The sequence below is a fragment of the Sylvia atricapilla genome, chromosome Z, assembly GCF_009819655.1.
Source record: "Sylvia atricapilla isolate bSylAtr1 chromosome Z, bSylAtr1.pri, whole genome shotgun sequence".
Lineage (NCBI taxonomy): Eukaryota > Metazoa > Chordata > Aves > Passeriformes > Sylviidae > Sylvia > Sylvia atricapilla.
The window spans coordinates 36,981,968-37,003,108 of NC_089174.1; the positions used below are offsets into that span (position 1 = coordinate 36,981,968).

Below are 21,141 nucleotides of genomic sequence, written 5' to 3' on the forward strand. Positions count from 1 at the left end.
CCCAGGTATGTTACAAAGAGCTTAGCTGTGATTTCTTTGGTATGTCAAGTCACCCAGAAGACAGGAGCAGTAGCTCTTAACACAGGATTCCTATCCTGTGGAGGAATGTTTGGGGTGTTAACACTGCTGCAGCTGTTTCCTGTTCCATGTTATTGAGACTGTAAGCAATTAGATTTGGCATAGTGTGGAAAATGCTAGTGACTATATAAGCCTTGTCTACATTAGTGTGTCCAAAATCATAAAAATGATGATTCACTATCACACAGCTGGAAGAATTTTGAAAATTACAGAAGTTACAAGACTGCTAACAGGAAGAAAAAGCCCAGTGTTTTAAGCTGGTGGTAGAAAAGGTACTCAGATTTTGGTAAGAAAACATTGGCTTGTTGCACCTGGTTGATGTGGGGTGAGTTGTGTCAGTAGAATGAATGCTGCAAAATGTTCAGCAGACTGCAGTTCTAGTCATGGTAGCTAGCTAGCACATACACTAGAGACTTTTCCCTTTGTCTAACCATGAATGTCAATTTGTAGCTTAGCTACTCCAGTCTCCTAAGATGAAATACTATACCTAGAAACATCCATTTTGGTTATTGGATAAAAAATTGCACAGTGTTTTGTTATTGAATTATTGAAGCAAAAGTTAAGTTTTTGTTTCTTAGGCTACTTTCTATTTGTATATGTGCAATATGTCCATAACGATGTGCTTAATATATGTAGAGAAAAAAAAGGTACTTATCTTCTACTTGGAAATAATACCTGATAAGGTGGAGAAAGAGTATTGTACATTAAAACTTCTATTGTTCGCTTTTGTGCTTTTCTCTTCTCTACCATCAGCCTAAATCCACCTCCTAGTGAAATTATTGGGAAGAGAATTTTAGCATCAGACAGCTTTTTGTTACTGAAAAATGCAGACGTGATAGGGCTATATCCAATTAAAATGCATTTTCTTTTTTTCTTTCTTTCTTTGTAAGAAATCTTACTAAGATTGTGGTTTTGTTGGGGTCTGGTATAGTTAGATAAGGAATCACAGCAAGAATTGTAAATGGGGAAGCAATGAAGTCAAGTTAGTACGAAATTTCTTATTCAAAATCCTTCTTGAACAAACATGCTCTGTTTAAATCAATAAAAAGCTTTAAAATAAATAGAAGTGCAAATGGTAAGTTTATATATTATAGTGCTATACTTTCACCTTGTCCAACTGTAAAAGTTCCCAGGTTTAGGAATTGTGGGAATGAAAGAAAGTAAAACAAAAATTGCCCATGTTATGAATACTAGTCTTGTTTTCAGCGGTGTTTGTAGTAATTTTCCTAGATGGGAGCTGCAGGTGCAGCAGGAAATTACTTCAGATGTGAAACATTAATCAGTTTGCCTTTTTCCTTCATTTGCTTGCATGCTCAGTAGATTTTTAATAGTAGCTATATTTTAGTTGAGTTAGCAACAGATGAGTAATGCAAATCTGGAATCTTTGAGAAGGATTTAAAAAAATACTCCATTTTTCTTTTTGTGAGAGAATTCACTCGCTAATTGCTTTGAGTGAACTTCTAAAATAATGACTGGAGTGTTTTTTACTATAAATGAAAAGAAAGAAATGCAGGTTGCTGGTACTCCTAACAGAGTTAAAGCTGTTGTTTCATTTCATCTTGAAATGAAAATACCTTTGAAACTGAAATGTTTGCAGACCTTAATTTTTTTGTGGTTCTGTCTGGTATAATTGGCAACAAATTGAGTTTTGACTAAAGCTAGACAGACATTCCATCACCTGGGATTTACACTGTTAAGCTGTCTGGATAATGATTGTGGCCTGATAATAGAATGGAAAGGAGAGGAGTCTTGCTTATTCTAGATAGGAAGTTGTCCTCTTTGGAGGTGCAGTCTGAGATTGTCACCAAAAGCCAGGAGGATGTCTAGGGAAGAAATTCCAAATAAATCTAGGAGGGTTCTTATTATTTATTTTTCCCACCTAGCAGGGACAAATTAATATTTGCCACTTAATTATGTCAACTACAAACTGCATATTTTTTCGGAATAGTTTAACTTCGAGTGGATTGTTCCTTCAAGGAACTGGATGTAAGTGTAGTTTATTTGTTGCGAAGTGAATGTCCGTTTAGATCTATCACTTTCAGTCACAATATCTCCACTACTTTTATGCACCCCATTATATTCCAGTCAGAGAACTTAAACAAAAGTATCTATTGGTTGTAGAGTACTTGAAATGTCTGGATTTGAGGTTTTGATACGAAGACATAATTTGTCCATTAATATTGAGTGTTCTTTATTTGATATCAGTATGTGTGATCAAGGAGAAGTACTTGCCTGATGCTCCAAAACAGTTCAAGGGTAGTAACTTGCTGGCCAATGCTCACAACAAAAGTTGGAGTAGTAATAAAATATCTTTTGATATGAAATAAAAGGTCTTCTAACACCACATATATACAATTACTGCTGTAAGTAGCCTTCATTTCCAGTTACTTCTTTCAACCTACTTCTCAATTTTGGAGTCCTGACTCTTCTTTGCTTTTGACTCAGACATAGCACATCCATTAACAGTGCAAAGAAAATTTCTCCTTGATGTCAAATTCACAATCTGTATCCAGATTTGATCTGCCCAGCAGAAGCCCAGTGTTAAAGCTATAATTATTAAAGTTACTGGCTTCAGTCAGGACTGTGGTGAGAGTGGATGAGAGTCACCAGGGAATTTAATTATGAGGGGCTAGCAGATCCCTAGTAAATGTATTGAATTCATTTTTCTCTAAAGCTTTTTCAGCTTGGCCAAATGTCAGTAGAATTCCACAATATGCAGAATAACAGTTTCTTTATATATGGAAAAGTTGTTTTCTAGCCTTGAGGTCTCTAGCCAGGAAAGAACAACTGGAGTATGTAAGTGACATTATTTAATCATGACTATAAACTAGTTTGTTAATATTGCAGCACTGTAGTAGCATGTGGTTTGTAACATATAATCTTTATGCCTTCATTGAATTACTTGCAACAAATGTAAAAAAAGCAAACTATAATTTGCTATATGGTCTGATCCAGAATTTAGTTATGATTACCATAGTCATCCACAAGTCTTTACTTCAAAGTGTAAAATAACTAAAGCATCTCAAAGAAGTGGCATCAAATCTTCAACTCCCCCACATTATTCTCTGACTTTTCTCTTGGACACTTCTGAACTGTTTCATCTGTGAAGGAAGGAAATGTAGCCTGAGTAAAACTTTAAACAGCTAAAAAATCATACCTATAATGAGATGTGTCATGTAGACTTGATAATAGGCAAATGTTAAAAGCCATGCTAATATGAGGTAAGTGGTAATTTGCTCTCCTATTCTGTTTTCGAGCATGGAAATATTAGCAGTTAAAATAAGATATAATAGATTAATCCTAATTTTTAGAAGGCACATAGAATGACAGTGCCTTTTTCTTAAGAGATATTTGGAAAAAATACAGCTTTAATCCCAAAGGAGATGCTTAATTTCACTGTACAGTATACAGATTATAGTATAGTATACAGATTATAAAACCATGCACTGTATGATTCATTATGAAAAGATGATAGAATCTAACCAGAGAATCTAGCTGCATTAGTGTATACACAATGAAAATAGCATGAAAGATAACCACTTCAGGTTTACTATCCACACACTTCTGAAATGATCTTTTTTTTTTTTTTTTTTTTTTTTTTTTTTTTTTTTTAACACATCACTGTGTAATTTACTTTTTGTCATAAGCCTGCTTTGCAGCCACTGCAACACAGCCTGAATCTCACAGTCTAAAGAAGGAAGACTTAACTGTGTTACCCGTAATTTCAATTGTGCAATCAATCTTTGATTCCCTAACAATGCCATACTCAGACAAAGAAACAGTATTTTTTGCCAACTGTTATGGCATGGTCCATAAATAAAAGATTTCTGCCTTTTAGGAAACATTCTTCAAGACCTTAGAGAGCAACAATTTGCAATTGTTGTACAGTACAGTCAGCCTGTACTTGTATCCTGAAATGAGAACATTATTAGCCTTTGAAACTTGTCTCCACAAAGATTAGTATGAAGAAAGCAGATACATTTTTTTTACAAAACAGCATAAAAATAAATAATTCATATTAATAAATCCTGTTATCATGTGATTGTTCAAAGGACTGTATTCTGTCAAAGTGATTGTCATTAAAATTCAATTGTGTAGCACAGGGTGCCAGAGAACCTTTTAGTGATGTCAGATGTAACTTTCTTAAGAGGGCTTATCATACTGGTATAAATGAGGATGATAGTAATGCTTTTCCATTGGCATTGCATCATTCTGTAAAACTGTGAAAAAAATTTTAGCTATCTTTTATTAGAATAATTCACTCCTTAGGTGATGTGGTTATCAGCAATATTGTGAATTTTGTCATGGAATGAGGAGTAAGTGTGGTCTAATCAGGCACATTCACTAAGGAAGAAAGAGCTTTATGTAGTTACATAATAATGGACAACATGATAATGTAAGCACAGTGAAGAGACTTTAAACACCCTTAAATTCGCTGTTTATTAACTTGCATGTAAATCTGCAGCCTTTAATAGTTTTAAATATAGTTTGTGTGTTTGTATTACAGATGAAAGTAGAAAGGTGGGGTTGTGTTAAAATAGCAGGCTTTTCAAACCCATTTTCTTTCAATGTTGACACTTCTTGCTTGAATGGGTTGGAAAACTGACAATATAATGTATATTGTAGAAATAACAGTATATATTATGTTGTCATTATATCACCATAGTGGATATATTTTTTTTCCTTGGCATTCTGTTATCTGTAGTCTTTAATCTCTCACTGGCAGTGAAGACCAATGGTTATGGCTTCACAGACATACTAACTGTGCTCCTCTGTTCATTTTCCAGGATTTTCTTAGCATGCTGTTGGAAGACATTCCTAAACAAAAAGAGTAAGTAAGAACTGGGGTATAAAACCCAAAGAAATATGCAGAATATTTTAATATGTACTAGGCAGAAAAAAAATGCTAGCCCTGAAGATTCCCATTAAGTATGTACATAAAAAAATTACGAGACTTGCTGTGCTTTTCATGTGCCATGCTCCCTGCAAACAGTGCCTTTAACTTGTGTGTTATGTCAGAGGTGATGTCCTGTGTTCACTATGCAATCTGAAATGCCAGACATAGCTGCCTGCTCAAACTAAGCTATGATTCCCCTGCCAGCTGCTTTTGGCACATGGCACCCTAGAGCAAGAATGCCAGAATTTTGCTCTGAATCTGGGATTTTTTCAAGAAGTAGTTTGGTACCATTTGAGAAGATGGATTTGGTACAGAGAAGACGGATTTTTATCAAGAAGTAGTTTGGTACCATCCCCTCTCAGTCATACATTGTGCTGCATGAGGAAAGATGGAAAATATGAATGGAAATTGAGCATTAATTGCCTGATGTGTCCTTCAAAATCCTCCTGTGTGTGACTGTGACTGGTTGAAGATGAGTCTTCAGCAGAACTTTGAGTCTGGGCCTATTTACATTTTGATTTGTTCTGTGCTGTTCTAGACTGTACTACAAATTCAGATTCTTTTGTAGTGGAGTTAAAAAAATACTATGAAAAATATAATGTTGAAGGCCAGGATTGCAAAAGTGTTTGTAACTCTGTGTGAGTGCTTTGGAAAAAAAAAAAAAAAAGAAGATTATATTCATACAGGTCAAATGTATTGAATTTTTTGTGGAACACTTCTGTTCCTGATGATTGAGGAACAGAGAAGCTAGTTATCATTGAGAAAATATGTTTTGTAGCCTTTCAGGTTTAGTTTGGTGCTTTTACACTCTCCAGTGATGTAGTGACTAACTCTCTATATATGATTCAATATAGGTTTTATCCCAGATATAATGAGGTATATTATATGGAATAGATGTGAAAGTGATTTTTTTAATGGCATGATTATACACTGGCATTGTTGTGGTTTGAAAACAAACCAAGTGAGAGGCTCTAAGTCAGAAAACAGAATTTAATGAGAAGAAAAGGAAAAAAATAAAATAAAGTAAATGCAACGATACAAAAAGAAAAACCACTGACAGAGTCAGAATACAACCTGATCAGGGTGATGGAAGCAGTGATCTCATAGGAAGGTCTGGTAGCTCTGGACCTCTGGGAATCCAGTGGGTGAGGGCTGCTTCTACTGTCCCAAATCCCAGCTTATATCCAGGTGAGAATGTTTGGCTCCTCCCCCTGGGCGGAGCATCTCACAGTGGGATGATGAGTCATACAGGAGGTCCTTGATGGCCCAATAAAGAGAGATAACTCCCAGAGGGAGTTATCTCTGAGTCATGCACAAGGCACTGATGGGCCAGTAACTAAACATGGTGATAGACTACATCCTAAATTACAACCCAGGACAATCCACCCCTTATTCTATTACCATCTACAACATGCCCAAATCAATACATTCTTACAGAGGAATGCATATATACATACAGAATAAAACCTTACACACTGCTCTCCGTTAAAATTAGTTCTCCCTGTGGTACACAATGGGTTTCTCCATCTTTCTGCATTACCCACCAAGTGTAACCAGGTCCTTGAGCAAATACAATCCCATGGATCGGTCTGCCTTTGCCTGAAGTGGGATTAATCCAAACACTCTTTCCTAAGATGCCCTTCATGTTACCACAGGTACTTTGTCTCCATCCAGTGTGTGTAAGGGTTCAGACTGGGCATGACCACCTCGATTGATAGACCCTCAGGTGTTAACCATCCATGTGGCTTTGGCTAAGTTTAGTTCCCAATTCTTGAAGGTCCCCCCACCAAGTGCCTTCAGGGCAGTCTTTAGTAGTCCGTTGCATCGTTCAAATTTCCCAGCAGCTGGTGCATGATAAGGAACGTGGTATATCCATTTAATACTGTGTTCTCTAGCCCAAGTGTTTATAAGGCTGTTCTTGAAATGGGTCCCATTGTCCAACTCAATTCTTTCAGGGGTGCCGTGTCTCCACAGGATTTGTTTTTCAAGGCCCAGGATGGCATTCCGGGCAGTGGCATGAGGCACAGGGTGGGTTTCCAGCCATCCAGTGGTGACTTCCACCATGGTCAGCATGTACCGCTTTCCTTGGCGTGTTTGGGGAAGGGTGATATAGTCAATTTGCCAGGCTTCCCCGTACCTGTACTTCAGCCATCGTCTACCATACCACAGAGGCTTCATTCGCTTGGCCTGTTTGATTGCTGTGGATGACCTGTGAGATGCTGTCCATACTGAGGTCCACCCCTCGGTCATGGGCCCATCAATATGTTGCATCTCTTCTCTGATGACCAGAGGCATCATGGGCCCAGTGAGCTAGGAATAATTCTCCCTTGTGCTGCCAGTCTAGATCCACTTTTGATACTTTCACCTTGGCAGCTTTGTCTACCTGCTCGTTGTTGAGATGCTCCTCATTAGCCCAGCTTTTGGGTATATGCGCATCCACGTGTCGAACCTTCACAGTCAGCCTCTCTACTCGGGCGGCGATGTCTTGCCAAATGTCAGCAGCCCAGATGGGTTTTCCTCTGCACTGCCAATTGGTCTTTTTCTAGCGATTCAGCCATCCCCACAGAGCATTAGCTACCATCCATGAGTCAGTGTACAGATAGAGCCTCGGCCACTTTTCTTGTTCAGCAATATCCAAAGCCAGCTGGACAGCTTTAAGCTCTGCAACTTGACTTGATCCACCTTGTCTCTCGGTAGCTCGTGCAACTTGTCATGTGAGGCTCCATACTGCATCTTTCCATTTCCGGTTAGCTCCTACAAATCCGCAGGAGCCATCAGTGAACAGAGCGTATCGTCTTTCAGTCTCCGGTAGCTCATTACATGGTGGGGCTTCCTCGTCACATGTTACTTGCTTTTCTCTTCTTCAGACGAAAATCCAAAAGTCTCACCTTCCGGCCAGTTCTTTGTAACTTCCAGAATCCCAGGGCGATTTGGGTTTCCAATGCGGGCGCGCTGTGTAATGAGGGCAAGCCATTTGCTCCATGTGGTATCGGTGGCATGATGCATGGAAGGAACCTTTCCCTTAAACATCCACCCCAGCACTGGTAGTCGGGGTGCCAAAAGCAGCTGTGTTTCAGTGCCAATCACTTCTGAGGCAGCTTGAACTCCTTCATAGGCAGCCAAGATCTCCTTCTCTGTGGGAGTGTAGTTGGCCTCGGAGCCTCTGTAACTTCTGCTCCAGAATCCCAATGGTCGGCCTCGAGTCTCCCCAGGCACTTTCTGCCAAAGGCTCCAAGACAAATCATTGTTCCCAGCTGCAGAGTAAAGCACATTCCTCAAATCTGGTCCCGTCCTGACTGGGCCCAGGGCTACTGCGTGAGCAATCTCTTGCTTGATCTGAACAAAAGCTTGTTGCTGTTCAGGCCCCCAGTGGAAATCGTTCTTCCTGCGGGTCATCAAGTAGAGAGGGCTCACAATCTGACTGTACTCAGGAATGTGCATCCTCCAAAAGCCTATGGCACCTAGGAAAGCTTGTATTTCCTTTTTGTTGGTAGGTGCGGACATGGCAGTGATCTTGTTGATTATCTCTGTGGGGATTTGGCGACGACCATCTTGCCATTTGACTCCCAGGAACTGGATTTCTTGAGCTGGTCCCTTAACCTTGCTTCTTTTAATGGCAAAACCAGCTTTCAGCAGAATTTGGATAATCTTCTCTCCTTTCTTGAAGACCTCCTCTGGTGTATTCCCCCATATGATGATGTCATTAATGTACTGCAGATGTTCTGGAGCCTCACTCTTTTCCAGTGCAGATTGAATCAGTTTATGGCAGATGGTGGGGCTGTGTTTCCACCCCTGGGGCAGTCAGTTCCAGGTGTACTGCACGCCCCTCCAGGTGAAGGCAAACTGAGGTCTGCACTCCGCTGCCAAAGGAATGGAGAAGAAGGCATTGGCGATAACAATGGTTGCATACCACTTTGCTGCTTTGGACTCCAGCTCGTACTGAAGCTCTAACATGTCTGGCACAGCAGCGCTCAGTGGTGGCGTGACTTCATTCAGACTACAGTAATCTACCGTCAGTCTTCATTCTCCACTGGACTTACGCACCGGCCAAATCGGGCTGTTGAAAGGTGAACGGGCCTTACTGACCACCCCTTGGCTTTCCAGTTTATGGATCATCTCATGTATGGGAATCACAGAGTCTCTGTCAGTGCGGTATTGCCTAAAGCGTACTGTTGCTGTGGCAATTGGTACCTGTTGTTCTTCAACTTTCAGCAGTCCCACAGCAGAGGGGTCATCTGAGAGACCAGGCAAAGTATTCAACTGTCTGATGTCTTCTTTCACACCTGTAGCTATCCCAAAAGCCCAACTATATCCTTTTGGGTCTTTGAAATATCCATTCCTGAGATAGTCTATGCTGAGGATGCATGGGGCCTCTGGGCCAGTTGCGATAGGGTGTTTCTGCCACTCGTTCCCAGTTAAACTCACTTCGGCCTCTAATACAGTCAGTTCCTGGGACCCTCCTGTTACTCCAGTAATAGAAATGGGTTCTGTTCCTACATACCTTGATGGCATCATGGTACATTGGGCCCCAGTGTCAACCAATGCCGTATATCTTTGTGGGTCAGATGTGCCAGGCCATCGGATCCACACAGTCCAGTAGATCCGATTGTCCCTTTCCTCTATCTGGCTAGAGGCAGGGCCCCCCTATTCCTGATCATCACCTATGTTGTTCTCTTCCTGTAAATATATTGCTGAGGTCCCTTCAAGAGGATCAGTCATATCATCATTCCTGTACCATCTGGAGTCCTGCACACGAGAGACTGGAGCAACACTGATTCTAGATGAGCTTTTTGTGGTAGGTGTTTCTCTTTTTAGTTCACGTACCCGGGCTACTAAAAAGGAGGTGGGTTTTCCATCCCACTTCTTCATATCTTCTCTATGCTCCCGAAGAAAAGACCAAAGGTTACCTCGGGGTGTGTATCCTCTCTCCCTGGCTGGGGGACGCCTGCTCCTAATCGCAGAGACTCTCGTTGGCTCTGGTGAGATATCGTAAATTTCTTCCTTAAGTTCTTTTTTCAGTTTCTGATGGCCTTCTTCAATCAAGCTCCTGACTTGCTTAGCCAGTCTTGTTTCCACAGATGAGACATGGGCACGAACTGGGGCGGTGACAGTGTCCTCGTAAATCCTTAGTTTATTAGCCAGGACACCCACCCTGTCCTCACCTTCTCTCCATTGCAGTGTTGCCAGGTAACGTGAGTACATCTCTGGTCCAAGCCGTGCAAATCTCTACCACATCCATGATGTGCACTGGGCACCATCTGGGCTTTTAGGAAATCTCTCGTCTTCTGCAAAAATGATCTCCAGCACAGCCAATTCCCTTAGGCATTGGATACCTTGTTCTATTGTGTTCCATTTTCCTTGGTGCACTAGGAGGTCTTTTTTACAAAGGTATCTGTCTTTCACACTTGTTAGCAGTCGCTGCCAGAGGCTGAGAGTTTCTTTGGTTTTTCCAATACCCTGGTCAGTGACCACATCCTGATACCCCAGTGATCCCAGTTGCCTGGCCTCAGTTCCATCCAGAATGGTGTCATTGGCTGCAGCGTCCCAGATGCGGAGCAGCCAGGTGAAGATGGACTCGTTGGTCTGGTGGGTGAATTCTCTTCGCAGGTCCCGCAGCTCACTCAGAGATAGAGAGCGGCTGATGATCTCTGTCTCTGTCTCTTCAGCTGAGTGCGAAGGTCCTGCTCCATCCTCGTCAGTCGCTATGCGGACTGATTTGCTCCTTGATTTCTTCTTCTGAGTGGTGGGAACTGCTACTGGTTTAGGCTGTTCCGGTTCAGTGACAGTTTGTGTGGAGATGCTGACAGCACTTTTGGTTCCTTTCTCCTCTGTGACAGTCTGCATAGATGTGGACACTGTTGCCTTACTTTTGGCTTCTTTCTCTTCTGTGATGGTCTGTGTAGATGAGGACACTGCTGCCTCACCTTTGGTTCCCTTCTCCTCTGTGACAGTCTGTGTGGATGTTGATGCTGTTGCTTTGCTTCTTTTTACCTCTTCCACTTCTTTAAGAACATGCTGCATCACACCACGTAGTGTTTTGATTCTAAGCGTGATGCGGGCCGTACAGAGAAAACAAAGCAGGACTAACAACAACATCATGCTGTCCTTGGCATCCAGAGGGTACTCAACATTTTCAAAAACTGCTGTGTCATGCCTGAAAAGCTGGAAAAAATAATTCTTTACTCCTCCCCACAGGGGCTGGGTGAGATTCTTGAGGCCCCAAATGTAGCATCCTAGACTAGAACAAGAATATAAAACTGGGTATATATTCTGAATGATGTTCATTGCCTCAGAGTTTATCAAGCAATGGACATAATAGACCAGTAAAGCAATTTTAGTACCATATCCTGGTCTACGCAGGAGTATTAAGGCCGGCAGATAGTGCCCCATGTTCAGAAAAATATAGAGAGATGGGTATAAGACACATGTAAGCATGTTGAGCATCATAGCAGACAGGTGTCTTCTTCAATAAAATTGTAATTCTGACTTTTCTTACTGGCTCGTGCGCATGTTGGGTGCCAAAAATATGTTGTGGTTTGAAAACAAATCAAGTGAGAGGCTCTAAGTCAGAAAATACAATTTAATGAGAAGAAAAGGATAATAAAATAAAATAAAATAAAATAAAATAAATGCAACAATACAAAAAGAAAAACCAATGACAAAGTCAGAATACAACCTGATCAGGGTGATGGAAGCAGTCCAGGTGAGGTGGTCTTCCTGAAGCAGTGATCTCAGGAAGGTCTGGTAGCTCCAGTCCTCTGGGAATCCAGTGGGTGAGGGCTGACTGTACTGTCCCAAATCCCAGATTATATCCAGGTGAGAATGTTTGGCTCCTCCCCCTGGGTGGAGCATCTCAGAATGGGATGATGAGTCATACAGGAGGTCCTTGATGGCCCATTAAAGAGAGAGAGAGCTCCTGGAGGGAGTTATTTCTGAGTCATGCACAAGGCATTGATGGGCCATTAACTGAAGATGGTGATAGACTACATCCTAAACTACAACCCAGGACAGGCATGTTAAAAAAAACCTGTTTTCCTTAGTTTTATTTTTTACTTGTGTTTCTCTGAACTCCAAACCCAGTGCAAAATGTTGTTGCATAAGGATCCATTTTTCTGCCTAAAAACATACTTAAAATTTTAATGAGACTCATTCAAAAGAAGTATGGCTCCATTTGTGATGCATCATATTCTAGAGTATGCAAAAGAAATTTCAGATATATGGTAATTCATTTTGCAGTCACATATATAGCATATCTGAACTATCTATTGACAAAATTACTTGGCAGATAGCAGCTGTGATGCAATGAATCTTGATATACAGAAGGCCTTTATTTCTAATCTGCTGGGAGGCTGTTTATTTCATTCTTGAATGCATTCTGTGGCTAGTACAGAAATACTCACCTGAGGTAAAAGAAAAGGGAGGAAAAATAAAAATCAAGAATTTTTAGAGATTGTCTACTGATGAGAGCATTTTTGTACAAATTTCGAGGTAGGAACAAAGTGCATTTCAATATTAGAGCAAAAATACTTTGTAATATTACATAAAACCTCTCAGGTTTGTGCAGTTATACCAAGTAAAATTTAAATATTTAAACTATGTACTTCAAACGTGACAAATATTAAGCACTCTAATACACTGAAGTTTGTAATGGAGGCTGGTCTTAATCATAAAAAAAAAAAAAAAAAAGAAGTAGAGACATTTGTAGAAGGTAATCAAACCAAATCTTTCTCTCAGCTACGACAACAGGGGCAAACAGTGTAGCTACTAATAGAACTTGGCTTACGGGAGAATTTTGTAATGAGAACAGGATGAACATTGACAGAAGAGTATAATGAAACAGTGGAAATTTACTGTAGTTATAACGCTGTAGTAATATAACTTTAGCTTTCTACTATTGGGTACAGAGACTAGATCTAAAAGATTCTCACCTCCAACTACTCAATTCTTTTAGTTTTTGTTTGAGGGAGATTTTTTTAGTACATTTGCAGTGATGATTAGCTCCAAGATCCAGATGTAACTTTTTATTGATTTTTGCTCCTTCTGTACTTGGAGGAGGATATTTTTATGCCTACCTTATACGGCTGCTTCACTTCCTGCTCTGACTCAATTATAATGGCATGTTAGCTGCAGGAATCCATGCTGTGAGGCAGAGTCATTCTGTTTCTGGACTGCAGCTGAATACTGACATCAGATAAGCTGAGCAGTACCTTCTGGTTCTTTATAGTTTCCTAACTAGCCTTTAAGACTGATTATTTGTCTGAGTGAAGGACTAATGGAAAGAACAACAAAAAATATTGATCACTATCCTCTTTACAAAGCCTTTTAAAATACTGCATGCAGTGGCTAGAGTCTCATGCTATCTTGGCCTTTCTGTGGAAAATCTAAAGTACTTACCACCTATAACCGAGGCATTTTATTTACTCATATAATTTGAAACTTCACCACACTGAACCAAACCAAATCAAACAAATGAAACACCAAGAAACCCCCTCTTATGTGTCTGTATATCAGAGTGCACTAGATTTGATAAAACTCCAGGGGCTCTAATCTCCCCAGGGCTTACACTCATAGTCTTTGCTGCAAGTTGATCCTTTCCACTTCTGCCCAACGTGTGAGCTGCGCAAAGAATCAGTGTTTACCCTTGTAACAGAGGGTTACACCAGTCTTAGATAAATCAGAGTTGTTGCTTGTGCAGCTACTTTATGACTGCAAAACTTTTTTAAGCAGGCCAGTTCTGCTCTTGGGAGTTTACTGCTGGTATTTTTCATTTAATTTCATTCAATAAAGTAAACAAATCTATGAATAAGGTATGGTTTTAATAATATATGATAGACAAAGGAAGGCTTGCGTTATAGCTCTGTTACTTGTATTGTTAATAACCCAGGTTCACTAATCACATTCCTTGGATGTCTTCATAAATTGTCAATTAAGTACTGAAATAATTCTGCAATTTCTAACTACTCAGCTATATAAGCATATCTCTTTCTTTCACATTTGCTTTCTTTGATTCACATGCACATTGTTATGAATGTGATTTTGAATGAGACAAAGGGCTGGCAGGCACCTAACTACTGAAGCAAATAATTGCGAAAAATTATTCCCAGTGGTTTTGATTCCTCAGATTTTTTAATAAGCCGAAGTATGTATGCTGTATAAAATCCAAAGAAAATTTATCTGCAGGAATATATGTCTGGTTGACAGAATCAATGATTGGTCATTGTGTTTTGACTTCTTCTATCCGTAGTAAACTAGAATAGCTTACTTTGAAAATTACTGATGTGTTTAAATGTAGATAAAGCAGATATGTTTGTTCATGTATTTTCATTTGGATATGGCAAACTTTCCTATCTTCATTTACCCTAAAAAAAAGGAAGTTGCACACTTTCATGTTTTTTCTCCTTGGTTTAGTAACTGAGTTTATGTTAAAGTCTGTGGAGTACCTGCCTTGTGCAGTGAAAACTTCATGTAATGCCATCTTTTATAATGCTACTTTTCAAATCATCATTAATGTTAGTATTTTACAGACTTTGTTTGAAAATGTTGCATCTGAACTATGTGTGATATTAGGAGATCATTCCTAGGCTGATTTGGCTTATCATCTAAACAAATAGGCAAGAGATGAGATAATGGATGTAACCATGTTCTCATTTCACAGTAGGGAACAAAGCAATTGAAGAAACTTGGTCTTGTAAGAGTTATTGAACAGATCCCACTGTCCAATACAGAACCTTAACCAGAAGGCCATTCAGGAATTTACACAAACACCAGATTTAAGTCTTTACAGATGCTTAACTGCAGCTTAAGCAGGTGGTAAATGCCCTAACTGAACTTCAGCCTCTACAAATATCAGACTCTGTTCTTTTTCTAGGACACTTGCTTTGAGATGGCAGTCTGTGATAATTTTGGCGGGGCTATTTCTAAGTCAAACAATTTAGCAGAAGCATTTCCAACATCTTCACAGTTCTTCTGTACTGACAGTTAAGAGACTCAAATTTGATCTTTGCAACAGTCTGCTCATTACTAATGTATTTTAAAACAAAAAGTGAATGCCTCTTAGTTTGCTTTTTTTGATGGGTGCCAACATGAATATCCTAATTTGGAATTAAACAAAGTACTTGTGTGCAAGTACAAAGAAAGAAGATTCCATATGGTCATATGACAGGTGTTTTTCTGAAACTGGGGGTGCTGCAGGCAGAGAAAAAGCAGTGTTACTGGTTTTCCCTTGAGAAAAATAACAAAGTTTTAGGAGAGTCTGAGAAACTTTCTAGTGGTTTCTGCCTGGACTAGTGTGGTGTCAAACAGTGTGATTCCCCTCAGTTTCATAAGCTCATTTCAAAGCCAGTTTTTGAAATGAAATAGAGGGCATATTAAACAACAGCTCTACATAGCAAATGTAACATAGGTTATTTTGCAGAGTTTTTTTCCTCACACTATAGGTTTAGTTTCTGGGGATGGGAAAAAAAGGATTAGCTGACATGGTGAGGCTGTGTTTCTTAACCCTTGGTAAGACAAATTAAATGTGCAACTAAGAGAATTTTCCCCAGCTCCAAGCTCTGCTTCAGTATTAGAACGCTAAGCTGTATTTGGTTTAATTCATGCAATAACAAAACCAAGATTTTTTTATTCCTCATATGCTTCTTGAGACAGAATAAATGGTGCAATCCAAGTGATCTACCTTTTGCTGTATAAAATTTTGGTGTCTGCTTTTAAGCTAGTTCTGTATGCACCCTTTTTAGTAAACAGATAAAAATAAGAAATCAAGACCATCATCTTCTTCTGGGAAAGGTGAATTGATTGACTGTTTGGAAATATTTCTCTTTATTGCTATCCCAGTAAAGATACTCAGCTAATCTGACATAAGACTAGACATCAATTTTTAGAGCACAGTGTTAATATAGTATAATTATATAGATAATTATAGTCTGAGGGATTAGCAGTCAAATGTTCTAAATTTAATAAGTTTGCACAAATAATAAGGAACAAGTCTGGATGATTAGTCATTTATTTTCATGTAGAACACTACACAAGCATCACATATATGTTCATTTTTCTGTAGAAAATTGATTTATATAGTGATCTAACACGGTCAGTGGTAGTTTCCTGAAAATTCAGAATCCTGGCTATGTAGAAATGGTCCTTCATGACTGCTGTGATTATTTAAATCATATGATCAGTTAAAATTGTTTATTGGGATGTTTGCACTCCTGATTCAGAGCTTAGAAATGCCTGTTCTTTTCATGAATGCTTTGTTGGTTGAGTCTACATAACACATGTGAAAGTAACTGCTAGCATCCGAATGAGTCTTGCCAAGGCATTACCATACACATGACCATACACATTTTTTCTGACTCTCAGAATATTTATATTCATTGAGGGTGTACTCAGCTTCCTTTTTTCAGCACTTGCATGTGTGATTGTTCTAAAATTATTTTTATTTTATGTATTAATTTTTATTTGGCTTCCCTGCAAGTTGGGAAGTCTTCCACCAGAGTCAAAGAAAATACCACAGAAGCTGCCTACGAAAGTAAAAGTGCAGATATATTTTCTGAATTTAAAATCTGATGCATGTGGCTATTTCAGTCTCACACAACTTCATTGTGACAAACTATTTCCTTTTGTTGAAGCTCCAGACTATTCTGTGGTTTCATTGTGAATGTTATCAGGATATAAAGAAAGTGCAGAAAGGACAAAACTAAAGTATATTAGACACTTAGTAACTTTGAGAATTAATATCCATCAGTGCTTTTTAAACCCCCAAAGTTTACCCATGTAAGAAGTAGAGCACCTGTTCATACTTTACGTGTTTCATAAATGTAGTTTACCACATAGCACTTTCTCTGTCAATTCTTATAAGCACATAATTTATGATTTACTTACACAAAACCTGTAATTTGCTCATAGGACTCCTGATAGTTTTACTCATTAAAATATATTGTACCACGTAAGTACAACCGATATTTGAACTTAGGGGGTTTGCCTAGCTTTCAAAGTGTTATTTTTCACATTAAAAAAAATTGTAATTTTTTTGCATATCTTCTAATTTTTTTTTTTTTAAAGGTCTGGGTTAACTGTAGAAAGCATCTTCCAGAACTGGCTGGATACTTCTGGAATACCAAAGGTAAATATAAAATACCAGGTCATAGTTCTTTCTCAAGCCTTGATTTTCTCATTATATTACATGTGTTTAAATCACTACCTGAACTTATAACAGGTATGATATTAAATAAACAGTTTTGATGATGAGTGCTTTCCACACCTTTGTATGGCTTTAACTTTTACAACTGCACGTTTTTTCTTCTACAATTGTCTCAACAAACCTGCCAAAGGGAAAATCTTAAAAAAATTTATCCTAGAAATTAATATTTTAGTAATATGAAAGTATACTTTACAGTAAATGATGAAGTCTACTAAATGTAAGGAGCATTATTCACAGTTGTTGGAATATGAATTACTTGAAAACATTACTGACAGCAGTAATTAAATGTTAAATTTGTACTTTGATAACTTGTGAATTTTGTGACTAGCTTATAAATCTGCTGCAGAGAAACCATCTATTATTGGTGTTCCAGCATTGAGACTGAGCTTTGTTTTCTGCTTTTAATACTAAAAGATTTTTTTATTCATACTTTAAATTCTTTGAACTGAAAATGCTTAGTTGTGTCTGTGCCATGTGAAATCTCTGATTATTGATTTTGGACTAAACCTGGGATGAGATAACAAAAGATAACTGTACATTAATCTTCATAAAACCTAATTTTATAAAAAGTAATTTTTTTAACATACAATCGGGACTCCATTTCTAACTGATTTTCCTTAAGCAGGCATCCCCTAGGTTGCTTGTGATTTATCCTGCCTGGTGCTTAAATTTGTTTCCACTTGTATTAGTATTTGAAAAAAACCCCAACTTTTAAAAGTTTGAAGATTAAATCCTAGTTTCCATTTGCAAAAAATGCAGATACTTAGGCAGTATGACTGAGTGAGCATGTTTGCAGGCAGAATTGATAAAATCACTGGAGAGCTCTGACAGTGCTCAGAGAACCTGATCCGTACCCAGACACTATGACTGAGCTCCTCCCTTCACAGCCTGAGAGATGTGCATGCCCACTGATCCCTGTATGCTGTAGAAGGCTAGATGTGCCCTGAGATCAAAATGTTTCAGGACTATTTGAACGTGCTGTAAAATCAAGGCAGAGTTTGTTTTATGGTGTAAAATTATTGAAAATAAAATTAACTTTAATTAGAAGGGAGTAAAGGAAGGGATGGTATCCTCATGCATCTTGATGCTCAGTCATTTTCTAGAAGAAGACCTTGATTTTAATTCTGTGTTCAGCCAAGGTTTTGGTTTTGGTAAAAAAGTTGCACATTGTCAAACAGCTGATTCAAGTATATGGGGGAGATTGATGTTGCATAGCTGTAGCTGTAAGAGGCTGAGCTTGCTCCTGAAATACAAGTTTTCTTGCATTTTATCTACACATATCTTTTTGAGGACATGCTTTATTAATGTTTGAAAATCAACTTAGAATCACAAATTAGGAAGATAGCAGTGGACTTAAGAATTGGAAATGGCTTTGACTAATGCGTAAACTAATCTCTGTTTTCCTGAATACCATAAGTTGCTCAGAATTAATAGTGAGTAATTTCATTCATACCCTGCAAGTATGTGTTGCTTGTGTAAACAAAATATGTATCAAAAATATTTCCACACCCAGCAGGTTTGTAAGTTGTTTCAAATTTTCTTTAATGACTGCAGATATTTCCCTGGTAATTCAGCTGCTCTGTATAAAAATGTCAAGAGGAATTTTGCTAATTTAGTATTCTACTTCTGGGCATCAGAATGCTGATGCTGACCTCTTCTCCCTCTCTCTCTCTCTCCCCTCACTCAATAATATTGTCGATTATAAAATCATAAATGGTTTGGGTTGAAAGAGACATTAAAGATCATCTAGTTCCACCCCCCCTGCCATGGACAGGGACACCTTCCAGTAGACCAGGTTGCTCAGAGCCCTATCCAGTCTGGCCTTGAACATGCAGGAATGGAACATATACAGCTGGGAAACCTGTTCCAGTGCCTCACCTCTCTCACAGTAAAGAACTTCCTCTTCATATCTGACCTAAACCTACTGTCTCAGTTTGAATCCATTCCCTCTTGTCTTGTCACAACATACCCTGTAAAATGTCTCTTTCCATTTTTCTTGTAGGCTCCCTTCAGGTACTAGAAGGCTGCAGTTAGGTCACCCTTTCTCTTTTCCAGGCTGAACAAACCCAACTCTATCAGCCTTTCTTCACAGAAGAGGTGTTTCATCCCTCTGATAATCTGGAGACTCTCCTCTGGACTCACTCCAGCAGTTCCATATTGTTCTTGTGCTGGGTCACCAGAGCTGGATGCTGTGTTCCAGGTGTGGGGCAGAATGCCCTTCCCTGGCCCTGCTGCCCACTCTGCTTTGGATACAGCCCAGGACACGTTTGGCTTTCTGGGCTGGGAGTGCCCATGGCTGGGTCATGTCCAGCCTCTCATCCCCAGCACCCTTGCGGCCTCTCAGCCGCTCTGGGACTCTCAGCCCAAGGGCTGCTCTCCATCTGTTCATCACCCAGCCCCTGCTGGTATCAGGGGTTGCCTTGACCCAGGTGCAGCACCTTGTACTTGGTCTTGTTAAACCTCAGGAGATTTCCATGGGCCCAGTTCTTGAGCCTGTCCAGGTCCGTCTGGATGACATCCTGTCCTTCAGGTGTGTCAACAGCACCACTCAGCTTGGTGTCATTTGCAAATCTGCTGATGATGCACTTGATCCTTATGTCTATGTTATTGATTAATAATCTGTCCTAATACAGACCTCTGAGGGACCCCACTTGTCACTGATGTCTGTTTGGACTCTGAGCAGTTGACTGCAACCCTCTGGATTCAACTGACCTGTCACCTTCTTATCCATCTAACAGTCCACCCATCAATCCCCTCCCTCTCCAATTTAGGGAGAAGGATTTTCTGTCAAAGGCTTAACAGAAGTCTAGATAAATGACATCTGTAGCCCTTCTCTTGTCCCCTAATGGAGTCATTCCATCAGCAAAGGCTACTGAACTGCCCTTGGTGAGGTCCTGCTGGGTGTTTCAAATCACCTTCCTGTCCCCCATGATCTTCCCAGGCACAGAGATGATGCTGACAAGTTGGTAGTTGCTAGGGTCCTCTTTTTTGCCCTTTTAAAAGATTTTTTATACTTGTCTTCATCACTTGTCGGGGTCTTATGGGAACCAGCTTCCACATTATTGAAAGAACTGGAGTTTTCATTCAGTGAATAGGAAACCTTATTTCCTTTGTGCTTTATTAAATAGTTAGAGGAGCCTTTATTCCTGAAACTCAGACTGTAGAGGTTGCTTAGTACCTCTCAATATGTTAGTACCTATAGTGTAAGTATGACTATAATTACTGACTATAGAACTGTAAATACTGTAGATCTACTTGCATGATTTCCAGGACCTGATATTAAAATCCCCTTTAAAAGTATTTAGATTATTTCAGCAAACTAATAACCTAGCTAATTTGATGAATCTGTATGAAGGCACATAAGATCACAACTTACATACAAATGAACTACCTGCATTATAAATAGCAATCCAAGAATGGCACAGAATTTAGTCTCTGTCTTACAGTTTACTAGGTGAGTGGACTAAGGTGTTCACAGGAAGGTTTCTGTCCTTAGGGCACAGTCATATGACAGAGCCAGTCAGTCAGCCTGAGCAAGATGAGATACAAAGTACCCAATACAACTGACTACCTTTTCTCAGTACTGTAGCAACTGAAAAGCAGGTGGTGGGTATCTGTTTCAAAGATGCCCCAAAGGCACAGAAGCAGCATCCTGCACCCTACACAGAAGATCCAATAACTTTTTGCTTATAACCCTTGTTATACTGATTCTGGAGTCTTATAGCATGACAATTGAAGTCACTCATTATACTGCAGCCCCTACTATGAGAAATTACTTGACCAACCATTTAGACATTATAAATTACAAATACTAAGACTTCACTGCATTTGCAGAGGAAGCCTCCTTACTGGAGAGACTATACTTTGTATACTGGAACTGGGAAATGTGCATCGTGCTGTATGTACTTAAGTCCCAACATGATTCCTTTATATTGCTCTTGTAGAAAAATGTTTGTATTTTATACTTGCT

The 21,141-nt window shown here is 39.3% G+C and overlaps 1 protein-coding gene across 3 annotated transcripts in view; it reads left to right on the forward strand.

The window, feature by feature from the left end:
- Window positions 1-21,141, forward strand: part of AOPEP (aminopeptidase O (putative)) — a 186,609-nt gene that overhangs the window by 74,070 nt on the left and 91,398 nt on the right. For all 3 annotated transcript variants that reach the window (XM_066338814.1, XM_066338816.1, XM_066338815.1), the window contains exons 9-10: window positions 4,866-4,909; window positions 17,033-17,093. In XM_066338814.1, the coding sequence (XP_066194911.1) occupies window positions 4,866-4,909; window positions 17,033-17,093 (105 nt within the window). The remainder of the gene's footprint in view (window positions 1-4,865; window positions 4,910-17,032; window positions 17,094-21,141) is intronic.